This window comes from Thamnophis sirtalis, unplaced genomic scaffold (assembly GCF_051295495.1).
Source record: "Thamnophis sirtalis isolate CommonGarterSnake01/CBP01778 unplaced genomic scaffold, rThaSir2_p1.2 scaffold_11, whole genome shotgun sequence".
Lineage (NCBI taxonomy): Eukaryota > Metazoa > Chordata > Lepidosauria > Squamata > Natricidae > Thamnophis > Thamnophis sirtalis.
The window spans coordinates 57,226,648-57,244,108 of NW_028261391.1; the positions used below are offsets into that span (position 1 = coordinate 57,226,648).

At 36.6% G+C, this 17,461-nt stretch overlaps 1 protein-coding gene across 1 annotated transcript in view; it reads left to right on the top strand.

Moving 5' to 3' along the window:
- The window catches only part of ATRNL1 (attractin like 1), a 507,336-nt gene that overhangs the window by 310,924 nt on the left and 178,951 nt on the right, over positions 1-17,461 (top strand). Inside the window, exon 27 of the mRNA XM_087725861.1 lies at positions 8,924-9,031. Within this exon, the coding sequence (XP_087581987.1) occupies positions 8,924-9,031 (108 nt within the window). The remainder of the gene's footprint in view (positions 1-8,923; positions 9,032-17,461) is intronic.

The window sequence follows — 17,461 nt, forward strand, 5'->3', positions numbered from 1 at the left end:
CTTAAAATGGAAAATGGAATTCATGAGTAGTGATCTAGTAGGTTAAAATATTGCTCTAAGAAAAATTGTATGTATCATTTCTGAAATAAAAATTTTCCATTAATTTTTGGACATTGTCACATCTATAAAAATGCTTATTTGCAATTATATCATTTTGAAGATGTATTATGATGGTAAAAGGGTCAATTATCATATGGCAGAAATAGCCTGTAGCTCCTGCAAAACAAAACAAACATATCATTAGCCATTTTCCCTGCTACACCAAGATTTACTGAGATTTACTTTATACATTCAGTGTATAAGTAGTTATACAAAATGCCCTTAAAGAAAAATAATGGCTAGCAATTTTTCAACAAAATAAGACCTCATTTGTATAGTTAAGATACCATTTAAGCTAATGTTCTGTTTCTGGCTATGTAAGCAGAATTGCACAGCTGTTCCATTTGCATTTGGCTGGGCTGCCCTCCTTCACCCCACGTTTTGAAATAGGCAATTTTCTGTATTAAGAGTTCACTATGAGCCAGCCAAGGACATTTTGCTATCTCAACCAGCTGTACTACATTGTCTGAGAGATTCTGGCTTCAGAATCGCAGTGGATTAAATTGTAAATACAGTGCTTAATTCATATTGAGTTTCCCTACAAGGGAGCCCAATGATCTATTTGTATTTTTTAAAAAAATAATATTCAGTTCTAGCATTATATACAAGCTACAAAATAAATTGCAAGGCATACATATCTTACCCCTGTTGTTTTTAGTTATCCAAAGGGTGTGATTGTTATAGATGGCATTTCTCATCAGGACAGTTTGTGTGAAATATTGATGCATAGCTATATATGGACAGTTTTCGCTTTATTACGTCATCCTATGGGGGTTCCCCAAGAGTTTACCAAGATTCCTTGACATATGTATAGTGATGAATGTGGAACAACTGTTCAGATTGTGAGTCCCTCTCCCACGTCTGGGTTTTTTTTTTTTTTTTTTTTTTGAGTAATCATCCACACCTGACCACATAATGTCCTTAAACTTGATAGGATTATTTTCTGTTGGTGAATTTCACTTGAAACCTGAGTGTTAATTTTGTGTATCCTCTTCCTTTTATTCTCCCTCTAACTGTATACTTCAAAAATATCCTGATGTAGATAACAGGGAGACAGTTTGAGGAAAATGTTACATTAATAAACTTTGACCTTTTAAAAATTATTGTTACACTAAAAGCTAAAGCTTATACATTAAAGCATTAAGTATATGGGAACTGTATTTTAGAAATACCATATCCCATGAATGATTACTTTTAGTTAGTAACCTTTTTCTTTATGGCCATAACCTTTTTTCTTCATGGCCAAATTTATTGTAAAAAACATTTCTGTCTGTTATTCTCTATTCTTATTCTCGCCCTTTATCCCCAAACAAAGTCCTGAATACAGAATGAAGGAGATGAAGGTGTTTCCTATATTGCTATGATAGAAGGTTTATTGGTAATTAACTCATTCTGATTTAGTTACTAGTTTTGAAAGCTACTTTAAATGATATACACTGCTACATATTTATATCCATGTTTTTAGACTATAAACTTGCAAATGAGAGTTGATTTCATACATTTAAATGAATAGAACACAGTCTATTTTCCTACTTGAAGAGTTAATGATATTGAATACATTGGCGACCTCTGCAGAATCAACCTTTTTATCTATTTGTTTTAGATATTTATTAAAATGAATTATCAAACGTGTCTAATCTAAGATAATCATAGACATCATCATGCACAACAGGTCCTATTTCCCAGATGTATAATTGTGTTTGTTCACTACAATGACAACAGCATGTGAATATAAACAGCAATAATTTTGCAACCACCTTACTTTGATTATAATGAATGGCTGTTATTATCTACAAATTCCTATGCCAAAAATGTCATTAAAAACTTGTTTGTATTTCCTTACAGTTCAGACTGAAACCTTTCATTAGCTGGTATATTATGAAATATTCAAAATCCCAAGTCAAAAAATCCTATTTAATAAATACAGTGCTTTGGCAACTTTTTATGGACTTAAATAATCCTAAACAATTTAGTTTCCATCTTGTTATAGAATTAAAATTTTAACAGACTCTCCTTTGAGATATTTCATACAAGTGTTTTAGAGATTATTTTGGCTGTTGTAATGTGGAAAAAAAACAGGAGATAGATATGTGGTATGGGCTAACATCCACACCACAGTTTATGTCCAGTCTTTGAAAGGTACAAATTAGTGTGTAAACATTTTCAATTATGATTGCCAGTTTCAGGCAGGATTTCAAGAATGATTTTTTTCACTGTATTGATAGTCCTCTCTTAATGTCAGTAATGGTGTTCCAGAGTTATGCTGGAACACACACACACACACACACACACACACACACACACACTGAGGGGTGTTAGGGATGTCTTACCCACACAGTATTTTTTTCCAGAGAGTAAGTCATCTGTGTACCAAGTTTAGTTAAAATTGCTCAAAGCGTTCCAAAATTATGCTGGAAAACACACACACAGAGAGAGACACACAAACACACTAATGTACCAGGGGTGTCTGATCCCCATAGTGTTGGTCTCCGGAGGATAAGTCACCTGTGTACCAAGTTTGGTCGAAATTGCTCAAGGTGAAAAGAAGATAAGATCTAGATAGATATATAGATAACCGCTATGGTTAGATTTTAACTGTCTGCCTCTGAGATTACATCATAATCTCCTTTCACGAATCATTTCTAATCTTCAAACCTATAAATTTAGAAAAAAGAATATTTAGCAAAAAGTCAGTGAATGGTTTCCAGTCACTAATAAATCTAATTGCTCTTTCTCAAATCAAACATAATAGAATTCAGAAATGTATAGTTTGTTTTTCCACCATGATAACATAACCTTCATGTTGTTCATGTTTCCAACATAAATTTGAGGTATCTTATACATTATAGACCAGTGTTTCTCAACCTTGGCAACTTGAAGATGTCCGGACTTCAACTCCCAGAATTCCCCAGCCAGCATTCGCTGGCTGGGGAATTCTGGGAGTTGAAGTCCGGACATCTTCAAGTTGCCAAGGTTGAGAAACACTGTTATAGACATTGTTTCTGGAACCATATGTCAACAGTATATCATTTATAAAAATATTTTTTGAATTTAACAACAATGTAAATTTCAATCCTTTTAGCCACATATTTTCCCATTGTTCCATCACTATGTTGTATCCAAAGTTCTTAGCACATTTTATTTTACAAGTCTTTTCCTTTTCCTTTTTTATCAAAGTTCATATAAGTTTATTCATTTTAGCAATTCATGTTCATTTGTATATGCATAGTTCAACTTCAACATCTTTTCGGTTCAATTCCCAATGTCCTGTTATCTACCTTAAATCTTTCTCTTAACTATACATATGAAAACTATTGAAAACTAAATCTCCCTGCAGATAATTGGACTTTTGATTTCATCTTATATTCTTCATGTCCCTGCTATAACAATGCTCTTTACCTACTGTTTCTTTTCTGTGAAATGCTATTTGTATTAGGCCCTTAAAAGCATTTTTGACACAGTCTGGATTTTGTATGTTCCATATACTCAATATGGAACATCTAATATAATGATTCTTAAAATCTGCATTAACTTTTTTACCCCATAGAAAGTGAACGTCCAATGATGCCCTTCTAATTCTAAAATGTTCTACTTCTCAGCAAAAGCCACTCTTTTGTCTATCCTGAGCAGCAGGCTGCAAAATACTATTTCAAATCAGGCAGTGCCAATCCTGATAGCTCCTGGGTCATTCTGGTCCCAAGCAAAACAATTCACAATGCTTTCTGATTTCATAATAATACTGTATTGACATATTTTATTTATTCATGCAGGAACGTATTCAGGCAGACAGTAACGGACATTTTTTAAAAAAAAGAAAGGTGATTTGACAATAGAAGAAAACAAACCTGATAGGAATGCTAATACATTGTGTAAATTAACTTTTATCTATATTTGATTGTGGAATACCACAATCTTTTTGGCTTCTGACTGGCTGTTTAATCTTGCCCAAATTTTGATAAGAAAGGTTAGATTTGTCTTTCTTCTTTTCTTTTTCTTTCTCTTGCCGTAATAGTTTGGCTGGATGCCCTATTAATTTATTTAAAGAAATGAAACATCCCTGTTTCTTTTGTTGAGAATCTAGAGAACTCCCAAATAATTTCCAGCTTTGCCTCACTGGCCATAGTGATTGTTGTACAGGTGGCCCTGAACTTGCAACATTCATTTATCAACCATTCAAAGTTATAATGGCACTGAAAACTGACTTATATCTGTTTTTTGCACAAACATTGCAACATCCTCATGGTCACATGTTCAAAATTCGGATACTTAAGCAAATGGCTCATATTTATGATGGTTGCAGTGTCCCAGGGTCATGTGATCTCCTTTTTTGACCTTTGACCTTCTCACAAGCAAAGTCAATGGGGACCCAGATTCACTTAGCAACCATGTTACTACATTAGCAGTGATTTGCTTAACAACTGTGACAAGAGTGGTCCTAAATGGGGCAAAACTCCATTGTGGTCGTAAGTCTAGGACTACCAGTACTGCTATACAGCACTTAGGAACTGTGATCATCTTTCCTTAGTCAATTAGGACTCTTTTCTCCCAACCAGCAAAATAATATGAAAACTGATAGATAATCCATGCCCCATTCTCATACTTCACTATTATGTCGTTGGAGTAACAAAACAAGGGAGAGGAAAGCAAACTGGTCTTTGATGGCAAACTGCAAGGCCATTCTTTAGTTTAGGCGCAGTGGTTCCCAAACTTGGCAACTTTAAGACTTGTGGACTTCAACTCCCAGCTGGCTGGAGAATTCTGGGAGTTGAAGTCCACAAGTCTTAAAGTTGCCAAGTTTGGGAACCACTGGTTTAGGGAAACTAAACTCTGGAAAGAAACATCTTATATGGGGAGCACTGAGTGGTACGCTATCACTTTTATTAGAGTAGGACTAGATCTCATGAACCTGTGGGATGTATGTGCCTGATGTTCAGATACAGGTAGTCCTTGATTTACAATTACAATTGAATCCAAAATTTCCCGAGCACTGGGACATTGCAGTGATCATAAACATGAGCCAGTTGCCAAGCGTCTGAATTTTGATCACATGACCATGGGAATGCAGCAATGGCGGTGTGATAAAAGATGTTAAGTCACTTTTTTCAGTGCACTTGTAAAGATTGCAAACTGAGGTCTACCTGTAATCACAAACGGCTTGATGTGATAAGAACATATGCTGTATTTTCACTCACTATGTTTTTTTGAATTGCCTCTCTTTAATATTTTGCATTCCAAGGACACAAAAGAGGGTAAACATGGACATGATGGTTGCAGTGTCCCAGGGTCATGTGATCTCCTTTTATTGACCTTCTCACTAGCAAAGTCATTGGGGACCCAGATTTACTTAGCAACCATGTTACTACATTAACAACTGCAGTGATATGCCTAACAACTGTGACAAGAGTGGTCCTAAAATGGGACATTGAGGTTGAGGAGCTTGTTCTGAATTCCCACTGTTTTCTGTAGTCAGAATACTTGAAACGTTTCATTTTTTTCCCTGCATAACACTGAACACTTGAGTTGTTTTGCGGGTGTGTTCTATCAGAAAGCAGTTTTTTTTCTGAGTTTGAAACAAAATATTTTCCATTTTGTTTACACCCTTCCAACACCTTCTCCAACACCCTCCAAGCATTTGAGAAAACCAAATAGGTTAGCATAGCATACATTAACATACTCATCTTTGCCCCTTTGTGAATAGTCACATTAAGCCTAAGCACAGATTCCTCTTTGTATTAAAACAAATAGTATTAGTAATGTATAGTGTATAGTACTTTATGCCGAAGAGCTTAGCTTGGATTGAGGTTCAGCTCACACATCAAAGCCAGGATATATGTTGTCCGAGCAAATCTTAGTAACTTGTGTATATAGCTTTCAGATGGGCCCTGAAAAATAAAAACATTCAGGTTCCTGGACAGCAATTGAAGAGAAGGAGAAGACAAGGAAGAGAAGGTTTGTACGGCTATTTCCCCACAGCTCCACAGTGAACAAACTCCCTCAGGATCTCTCCTTTTCACAGTCATTTCCAATTCAGAATACATGCAATGGAGGGGAAAGTGATAGTGTAGTAACAGCAACAGCATCCTTCTGTCTCTCACTTCTTCCTCCTTCTATTTGCCTTCACTTCAACTAGCTATCATGACCTCAGAGGACCATTTTTTCCCTTTTAGTTTTAAGACAAGGGGAGCCTCTTGTGCCAACAAGCCCTAAAGCAGCTCCCTTTTCCTGCCTTCACTGTTTGCCTGTCTCTGGTATCCTACAAACCTATTGTAATATTTTCCTCTGGGAATCCTTTAGTGTAGGTATACTATTTTAAGTATGTACAGAATTCAGCTCAGGCAATTAATTTCAAATGCAGCCAAATTCAGTTCATATAAAGAAGCAAGCAACTAAACTTAATTGGACAACTAATTTGACTTAAATATTTAATATTGCCTTTATTAGTTTTTCAAATGCATAGAAGTAAGATTTGTATTATTTAGTGCTGCTCGTCATTTTTATTTGCTTTGTTTAATTAGTATTATTATTATTATAGGTTCAAAGAAAAACATAAATTAGCTTGGAAGGGTGTACATTGTAACTTACTGAATAACTTGCGATATCGGTGGATCGGAGACAGACTGGTTGAACCAGGAGAAGAGTCAAATGGGGAATTAGCGCAGAGTCCTTAAGAGGGTAGAAAGGGCAAAGTCCAACCCTCCTTGAATGTTGTTGAAACCTTATGTAATATCATGTAGCTGCAACAAACATTAATTGAGGAGATCCCTATGTATAGGTGTGAGCAATAAAACACCTAATTGATGTTTTCATGTGTGAGTCTGGTTGTTTGCGCCTGCCATTGGAGTTTCTGACAATCTGTGTCTAGTGTGAGTCTTTAAGTTACACAGTTGCACTAACACCGGTGTAATAATGTTCTCTGATACTCAGACATTATTCTTCATGTTTAAGTAATCAGAGAAGGGATTGTGCTTAAGCATCTGCAGACACTATTAGCAATAACGCCATCTGACTACAGTACAAATACACAGGGAATCTAAAGGCTGAAAGGTTTTGTTCCCTGGACAGATTCAGAGAGTTTGTTCTATGATATAAGATTTCAGGTCTTTGTTTAGAAAAATGTTATATGCATGTATATGAGGAACATTTGATGATTTGAAATATGATGTATGTTTTTTTTCTAACATATTCAGAACTAGGCAGTCACATGACACACTGGTTGCCGGCTAATTTTATAAACGATAACTTGTGCATTAATGTATTACTTTGCTTTGAAGCTTTAACACTCAAGGTTGCCCTACTGAATTGCCTTGAAGCTTTAACACTCAAGGTTGCCCTACTGAATTGCCTTTGGCTTTTGTGTATCAGAATTCAAGTTCTATAGCAAAGACGACACAAATAAATGTGATTTTAGGAGAGCACCAAAATAATATCTGAGAAAATACAGTTTCACACAGCAATTAGAAGAGCAAATGAAAATGGGCACAATTTATTTTGATTAAAAGAAGCTTTCAACAATTTTTTATGTAAGCAAGGTCACTTTCTCAAGATTCTGACTCTTGATATTGACCTTATCACATTATATCAGTGTTGTTAAGTCGCCAGATTTTGTCACACAGGATTTCTGTCAGCTATAAGGTTTGGGATTTCTAACCATGGAGAAAGAAAACCATATTAGAACTATGATGATTTTCCATACGATCCATGCCATCTTCTCCTTTTATTAGGGTTACTTTTGCTGCTACACAATTAATTTGTATCTTTTCATCTAATTCCTCTTCTACCACTGAAATATCTAATACTTCCTAGACAAATAATATGGAAAGATGGAGAAGATTATTTAGCATTTTTTATAATAGGTTTCAATGGAATAATAATAATAATAATAATTAAACACTGTTTGAAGCCATAGCCATACTAATTCTCCTATATAAATATGAGAAGTAAATAGATATGTTGATGAGTGGGCCTAGAGCAGTAAGGAATAGTGCATATTTTAAGAAGAAACAGCACCTTCCACATGACTCCCACTTTCCATCTTCTTTTTTTTTTTCAAGTGAAAACAAATGTTAGCTTATCTCTATAATAGCTTATCTCTAAGAAATGTACATTCAACTTACAACCATAATTGAGCTGAAAATTTCTGGTGTTAAAATATACATTTGTTAAGTATAACAAATTTGAGTTTGTTAGTTTGAGTTTGGCCCCATTTCCCAACCTTTGTTGTGACAGTTGTTAAGTGAATGATTCCAGTTGTTAAATTGGTAATGTAGTTGTTAAGTGACTCTGACTTACCTATTGACTTTGCTTGGCAGAAGTTACAGAAAGTGATCAAATGGCCTTGGGATATTGCAACCATAATAAGTCAGTTGCCAAGTGTCTGAATTTTTATCATGTGATTATGAGAATGCTGCATTGGTCGTAAATGTGAAGAATGATGATAAGTCACTTTTTTCAGTTCCATAGTAACTTCAAATGTCCACTAAATGGACTGTTGTAAATGGAGGACTATGTGTTTGGTACTAAAAATAGCAGAAAAACCAACCTCAGCCTGTACTTGATTTAATGGCATGGAAATCAAGGAAACATGGAGAATGAGGGTGTTCCCTTGTGATTTCATAAAAACAAGCAAACAAACATTTCTGGTTTTATTATGATTTTCCCCCAAGAATAGAAAGGCGGGTTATCACATAACTGAACTCCTTTGGACATACAGTTCAGAAACGCCATTTCCCATTAGTGGATAAATATTAAATGAATCATTGACTGACTGTACTAAATATTCAATTTTCAATATACTTTATTAACATACTTTTTTTCCTTTCTTTAGCAACTTTTGCGAGAGCGACAGCAGATGGCCAGCCGTCCTTTTGCTTCTGTGGATGTAGCACTCGAAATAGGAGCTGAACAAACAGACTTTCTACGAGGTCCATTAGAGGTAGGCACTCTGTCGCTGACTAGGGACCATTTCAATTTGCATATTTATATTGCTAGTCTCATCTGCATCTGCTTCTGAAACCAAAAAGAGCAGGTTTACCTGTAGCCAACAAGTTGAAGCTACATATGTTGTGTCATTTTCAAGGCTCATCATTTCAGTAGTGTAACATGAGCAGTAACAAAAGCCACTAGAGGATCCATTAGCCTAGCCTGCAATGACAATCTGCTCACCTGGCAGCCCTTTTTGTGGCAGACAACTGTAGTTGCATGTATTAAACAAGCCTCATGTTTGGTCTTCTGAGTATACTGTGCTACCTGGTTAACAGTTCATATCCATCTTAATTTACTAGGATTATACTTTAAAATGAGATTTGCATTGCATTTCTTTATTCAGATTTAATATTTTATTTTTGGAGAGATATTATTTATGGGTATATTATGTTTGTGATTAACGGATATACATTTTAACATTTTTAATTGTAAAGGCAATGCTCTGAAAAAGAAATTATAAAATGCTACACAATACAACGTGGCAGGGGAGTAGCGCGAAAATACATAAAAGAGATTCTGGAAGCATCACCTAAAATTAAAGAGAACCGTGAATAAAGTATGATAATGACTACCTGACATAAACTAGGACCAGCTTTTTCTTCAGTCTAGTTCTGTATGTTTAACTACCATTGTTTATACAGTATATAATCATTTTTGTAAACACACACACATACACACACAGAGTTAGTTCTGATATTTTTCCAAATTATAAAGAAACTTGTGTTATATCTGTCATTTCTTATACTTTATTTGAGGTCTTTCTCATAAGGGAAACAAACACGAACATGAATGATTTAGGAAAAAATAGAAGTATGACCTCTCTCTTGGATATTATTTCACAGATCTCATTGTAGCCATAGTTCCCGCTCTCACAACTTAGAGAGACATTATATGTCCTTAGATGTATAAGTTACTCAAACTGAGACGTTGATTAATGGGAATAGGATAAGTGTGAGATTAACCAGTTTATTTATACAGGTCAAGTAACTATAGGCCACTTAATGACAGTTCAAAGTTATGAATGACATTCCAAAACTATATACAACCCTGTTTCAAGGGTAAGGTAAAGGTTTCCCTCGCACAAACATGCTAGTCATACCTGACTCTAGGGGTCCGAGTTCATTTCCGTTTCAAAACCAAAGAGCCAGCGCTGTCCGAAGACATCTCTGTGGTCATGTGGCTGGCATGACTAAATGCCGAAGGTGCATAGAACGCTGTTACCTTCCTACCCAAGGTGGTTCCTATTTTTCTAATTGCATTTTTACATGCTTTCGAACTGCTAGGTTGGCAGAAGCTGGGACAAGTAACAGGTGCTCACTCCATTATGCTTCGCTAGGGATTCGAATCGCCGAACTGCCAACCTTTCTGATCGACAAGTTCGGGGTCTTAGCCACTGAGCCACTGCGTCCCTTTTTGTTTCAATGCTAGGACAGCTGAAATGACACCGTGGTCATTTGCCATCACACAGACCACGGGAATACTGTAGCATTGCCGTCCCTATCTTTCAGCCTCCATCCGCCCCCAATAGGACCTGCAGCATTCATGCCTCCTGGAAACAGCCACAATTTTCAAGGTTCCAACAATTCCTTGCAGAAACGGCAGCTGCTTTCAGAGCTTTCTGCAAGATCAGGAGGTTGCCAATCTGCTGTCCATCAGGAGACTGCAAAGCTCTCCTGCCTTTTGCTTTCAGATGGACAGCCAAATCTTGCAAAGAACCAGTGTCCTCCATTTTGTTGCACATCTTTTGGAGATATATATTTTTTTTAGTTCAAAAGAAAAAGCCACAGAAAGATTTTATTTCCTTGTCACTTCATTCCTCTACCCTTCAGCCTAGAGTCAAGGTAAAGTTTTTAAAAGGGTTAGAAATTGGAAAGCAGAGGGAGAATTCAGTCTGCATGCGCAGAAGTGTCACAAACAAACCAGTAGTAAAAAAAAAAATAGAAACACACCACTGCTCCGAATGGCCAGCTGATCAGTGACAGGCTGATGGGTACACAAAGCTCTGAAAGACTGGTTCCTTTTTTGCTACACCAAAGCTGGGCACCTTGGCAGGAAAAGGGCAGGGGCAGAATTAAAATGGCATGCATGCCCAGGGTTTTTTCCCCTCATTCTTGCTCACTGGCAAGGGAGTCAGCTGTATGGTGGGCCTGCATGCAGGGTGGGAGGGACCTCACACAATTCTGCTTGTGCCTGTGCTAGCCTTCCCAGGACTCTCTGCCCCCCACCCACCACCCCCCGGTCCTCCATTTAATACCTTGTGCATTTGTTTAACAAATGCATTGTGAAGAACAGGGGTGAGTGGTCATTACTTGAAGCAATTCATTTAACATTGTTCCTACTTTTGACTCTAATGAGCAGGTTCCATTATGGTCTTAACACAGGACTACCTGTAATAAGAAACAATCCTGTATATATATTTTGATAGAATATTTGGATAATCTGTATCCAAATTAACAGATTATTGGCTCCTAGAAGAGATACAGATTGTAGAGCTACCATATTGGTTTTGCTTATGTTTGCTTTTCTTTTACCCCTACATGATCACTTAAGTAGTATACAGTAGCTAGTGATAGAGACAGGCAAATCTCTGATGTTTTAGAATATAACTCACAGGAATATCCTGGGAGCATAAATAGGCTGCATAAACAGAGGGATAGAATCAAGATCATGTGAAGTGTTAACGCCACTTTATAATGCCTTGGTAAGGCCACACTTGGAATACTACATTCATTTTTGGTCGCCACGATGTAAAAAAGATGTGGAGACTCTAGAAAGAGTGCAGAGAAGAGCAACAAAGATGATTTGGGGACTGGAGACTAAAACATATGAAGAACGGTTGCAGGAACTTGGTATGTCTAGTTTAATGAAAAGAAGGACTAGGGGAGACATGATAGCAGTGTTCCAATATCTCTGGGGTTGCCACAAAGAAGAGGGAGTCAAACTATTCTCCAAGGCACCTCAGGGTAGAACAAGAAGCAATGGGTGGAAACTAATCAAGGAGTGAAGCAACTTAGAACTGAGGAGAAATTTCCTGACAGAACAATTAATCAATGGAACAGTTTGCCTCCAGAAGTTGTGAATGTCCCAAGACTGGAAGTCTTTAAGAAGATGTTGGATAGCCATTTGTCTGAAACGGTATAGGGTTTCCTGCCTAGGCAGGGGGTTGGACTAGAAGACCTCCAAGGTCCCTTTCAACTCTGCTATTGTATTGTATAATATGAACTTGTTTAGCAAATAGTCAAGGATTATGACTGTAATCTGAAATATCTAGTGAGTCCTGTGTTAGGAATATAATTTTTAGTTAGTTTTTAGTTTTGGTTTATTTGTATGCTGCCCTTCTCCAGGAGGGACTCAGGGCGGCGAACAACTCAAAGGGGAAAGGGAACATAAACAACAGCACACATAATTAAAATACACAAAAATCACACAGCCATACCAGTCAAGAGGGGAGGGGAACTCATCAACCCCAGGCCTGCCGGCACAGCCAGGTTTTGACGGCTTTCTGAAAGGCCTGGAGAGAGGTGAGGGTCCAGATCTCCGCGGGGAGTTCATTCCAAAGGGCCGGAACTGCTACAGAGAAGGCCCTCCCCTGGGTAGTAGCCAGATGGCATTGGCTGGTGGACGGAACCCGGAGGAGGCCGACCCTGTGTGATCTGACGGGTCTTTGGGAGGTAATTGGCAGCAGGCGGTCTCTCAAGTACCCAGGTCCAATAATCTAACGGCTGGGTTTGCAAAATATAAATCATGTAACAATGCTGTACCTGTTTCTTTAAATCATGCTGTAAATGTGATTGGTTGCTGTTTCCTCAATCGGCCATAAGATAGAGCCAGAATCACTGTTAGATGCTGATCTGATCTGAGTGTTTGGAAGCTGGCTGTTAGAAATGCCGTATAGTGATCAGCATGAGCTATTGTAAGTTTTGCAACTGCTAGCAAATTTTGTGTACCGGACTGTTTTTATGATTATGGACTATGTTATTTGGATTATCCCTTAACTGAAAGATGTTGATGATTGACTGTCTTAATCGTGTATGACTTGGACTGTTTGATGGACTCTGATACCTCTATTTCCACAGAAGTAAAAGCCTATTTAAACTGCAGTGTCTCTGTATGCTGGTTTGTGTGTTCTCCAACACTACTCTCACAACGCTTCTCTGAACGCACTCGCTCTCCCAACGGGGAGCTTACCTAACATCCCGTACTGCTTGTTTTGCCTCCATGGCTCAAGCAGCCAAATTGTGTATATTTGAGTAACTAAACTAAGTATGTGAGGAACCCAGCAGTGTTATAGGTATCAGAAATTAGATAACGTACGTTAGTAGAGGTAGGTTTTATCTCTGTAAAATTATGATAGTGTGCTGGCCCTGGAGCAGAATTACACTGACTAAATCACAAAATATTTTTATTTTAGTCTATTTGAGTAGCAGTGGCATTCCTTTCTTAAAGAAGGTTATTAAGATCCTCAGCAACCAACCAGTACATTTCCGTAGCACATTTATTGGGCCTATTGAAGGATAAATCAGCAGGCTTACTCTGAGTCTCCTCCTATCTATAGTATACATTACCAAGTGCACAATAATAAGAAGAAAAGGGGATGCTTAGAAAAAGTAAATATCTTCTCTTTATAAGGTAGCATATGGAAGGAAAATAAAGAAAGTGTCCTTTATTTCTACTGAATTATTTTAAAACAAGGGTGAAGCTGGGGCTGTGCTATGTAGATGGGCATGTGTCCATGAGCCTGGAATCAAGAAAAGGACAGGAAGTGTTGTAATTGTAATGTTCTAGAGAACATATTTTTTAGGATATTCAAATGACAGAGATCTTCAGGAAATATATGCTTTTTATTATTGTTTAATTAAATGTTCAAAATAAACATCAAACGTTAATTGCTGCCCTTTTATATGACATGTTTATCTACAAACCAGTCAATAGAGAAACTGAAACATTTTAATTGTATATTTTTAAAGTTGTTAATAACCCCCTTTCTCCAATTCTGGTAATTTTATTTGTGTTTATTTGTGTTCACTGCATGCCTGTGTTCGACTTTTGATAGTAAAACATCTGAGGTATGAATGTTAAAATTTCTGGGAAAGGATTACAACCTGCAAAAATAAAGTGCATTGCTCTAAATATTTAGTAATCTATTGCACTGTATTGATTGTTCTGTGGTATCTGCAACATAGAGTTCGATATAAAGAAAGAACACTATATGACAAAATTAAATTACCAGTCTGTTCTGAACTTATAAAAGCAAATAATAAAAAATACACTTCCCCTGTATTATTACAATTTCCCATAGCCCATACAGTTGCATTATAATTATTTTTCTGAAAATTCTGCAATAAAAGAAGCTATTTCCTTATTTTATTTTTACATTTTTATTTTATTACATTTGTATTGTGATTTATCGGAAATAAACATTCATATAATCCTCCCATCTATTTATTGGGAAGTGAATTTCATTTAATAGTCTTAATCATGCTTGCTTTAACTACTGTGGGCCTTACTAAATATATCTGTTCGTTGACACCAGTAGAATGGATGTATATAATGGATGAATGAATGAATGCACCAGTAGAATGGCTGCATATGCTGTATATGATTGCCATAGCACCTATTATTCAATGTATTTGAATAAATATATTTTTCCAATCCAGCAAACAGTGCATTTATACTGGTAGTGAAATCATAATTTCTTTTCTTTCAACTTCTTTAACCAACTTTCCTGGATTAAAAGCTAATTTTGGATCAGATATAATTTCAGAAGCACCATTTTATTATGTGGCAGTAGTTCTGACAACTTTGATTATGTGAGTTTGACCTGTGGATTTTTTTGATAAATGTAGTGTTATAACCATTATATAGTGCCAATTGTGTTATATATAAGTCTTCTATCAAGCTTGTAGTATAAATTCATTAACACATACACACCTAAATTTTCTGTATATCCGTTAATCTTCACCGTAGTGGAGTTTGGAGTGTGACTGTTTGAGATTGTGGACAGGTGTCTTTTATACTGTTAACAAGTTCAAACAGGTGCCATTAATACAAGTATTGAGTGGAGGACAGAGGAGCCTTTTAAAGAAGAAGTTACAGGTCTGTGAGAACCAGAAATCTTGCTTGTTTGTAGGTGACCAAATACTTATTTTCCACCATAATTTGCAAAAGAATTCTTTCCAAAACAGACAATGTGATTGTCTGGATTTGTTTTCTCATTTTGTCTCTCATAGTTGAGGTCTACCTATGATGTCAATTACAGGCCTCTCTCATCTTTTTAAGTGGGAGAACTTGCACAATTGGTGGCTGACTAAATACTTTTTTGCCCCACTGTATATGCTCTTTAGCCTTTTCTAAAGGTTGCTTTATGACAAACTTTATGGGGATATTAAAAATAGACTGTTAATTGGAAGAAGAAAAGAAGAAGTTACAATTAAATTTAAGATACAGGAATAAAAAATGAGGTAGGAGAGATAAGATGCAGAAGATGTTTCTTTTTGGTGAAGAGGTAAAACTATGTTTTTATTATTAGATTAGATATATTTTCTTCAAATGCTCAAAGTTTACTTAGAGGTATTACTTTTGTTTAATCCTCATAATTACTATGGAATGTAGATTGGGCTGAAATAAAGTGACTGGCCAAAGTACCATAGTAAGCAATGGCCTGCAGCTTCTTACTTTTAATTCAATCTTTAAACTATACATATTTAGTGTATGGTGTATCAGGGCCAAGTCTAAGGACAATACTGTGAAATCCAACTGAGTCCAATTCTTAATTTGCTTATGCCTCACAGACAAAATCTTACCAGATTAAAGCTATAAACTTCTAACATAACAGACATACCGTGGGAGATTCTAGGATGAAATTTTTCCTCTTTGCCCCATCCAGTTCGTAAATGCAGTCTCTTAATATGGGCTTCTTTCTGCTTTCTTCTTGGGAAATCACAGGTTATAATGGGAAAGTTTCAAAATGCTTGAAGCTGCTTCATTTTTTTGGCAGAATGGATGAGCGCAGGAAAATAGATCCTTTCACTGTCACTAACCTTGCCAAGTTTCAATTGGATACACATTCAAAAATTTTACCATAGTACATTTTCATAATATCTCCTTTGCAACTCTTTTAGAGGGCTAGAGAAAAAAATGGTACATCATCCTATAAAATTTGTAATGAGAAAGCTGTAGACTTGACTGAACTCAGTCCAGAAAGTACCCTATTCCAATTTTTTAAATATCCAAATTATATAAGCTAATTAGGTTCCTACCTTTCTAATTACTTTTCTTGTTCCAAGTTTAAAAGTTTCCCTTGTAAAGTGGTTTGGCTATGCTATTTGTGATTGCTGGGTTTTCTTGGTCAGCACAGCATGTAGACTGCATTTGTGGTGATTACAGGCTACAAAGCAGGAATTATCTTCTTCCTGCTGCAAGCAAATGTTATGCGGCTCTACCTGCATGCTTATGAGATGAGGATTTGGGTTCTGTCATCTCCTTCTCTTTGTAAAATTCAGAAGGGAATGAATGGTGGAATCTTCTTCAAGGTGGCGCAGTGGTTAAATGCAGCACTGCAGGCTACTGCTAGATCAGCAGGTCAGCGGTTCAAATCTCACCGGCTCAGGGTTGACTCAGCCTTCCATCCTTCCGAGGTGGGTAAAATGAGGACCCAGATTGTTGGGGGCAATATGCTGACTCTCTGTATACCGCTTAGAGAGGCCTGAAAGGCCTATGAAGCGGTATATAAGTCTACTGCTATTTCCCCAGTTTTTTCCTCCATTTCTACCCTGTCCCCCTCCCTCTTTTCTTCAAGACTAGTGGCACTTGTTGCCTTTGGGTCTTTCCTTTGTTGTAACTGACACAGAAGACCCCTCCACCTGCACCACACAGATATCTGCCACTTGAGGATAGAATGTACTATAGATACTTTTCATTTATTTCTTCCTTATTTTATTAATATTGGCTTTAATTAACTTAATAAAACAGTGTATTAAACTATTTGAATAATTCAATTAAACCTCATATAGGGTCTTATTATTGTTGTTTATAATAATAACCAGCTGCTATTATAAAATATGGTGTTCTAAATACAATAGCATAATTCCAAACGTGATTTTAGATCCCCTAGGGACATAGTCCATAGAGGAGTTATTGAGGGGATGGGAATGACAATAATTAAGAGTATGAAAGGAACAGACAGAGAAGGACTAATGGGATTAGGTCACATACAGATAGCAAGGTTATGGATTTGGGATAGATCACACAAGAACAGAAGAACATGGTATAAAAGTGAGCTCGTGCTGTAATCTTTATTTCCATCTCCTTAAAAGCAATAAGGAGAGCCATGGTGGTGAAGTGGTTAGAATGTAGTATTGCTGGCTAACTCCACTCATAG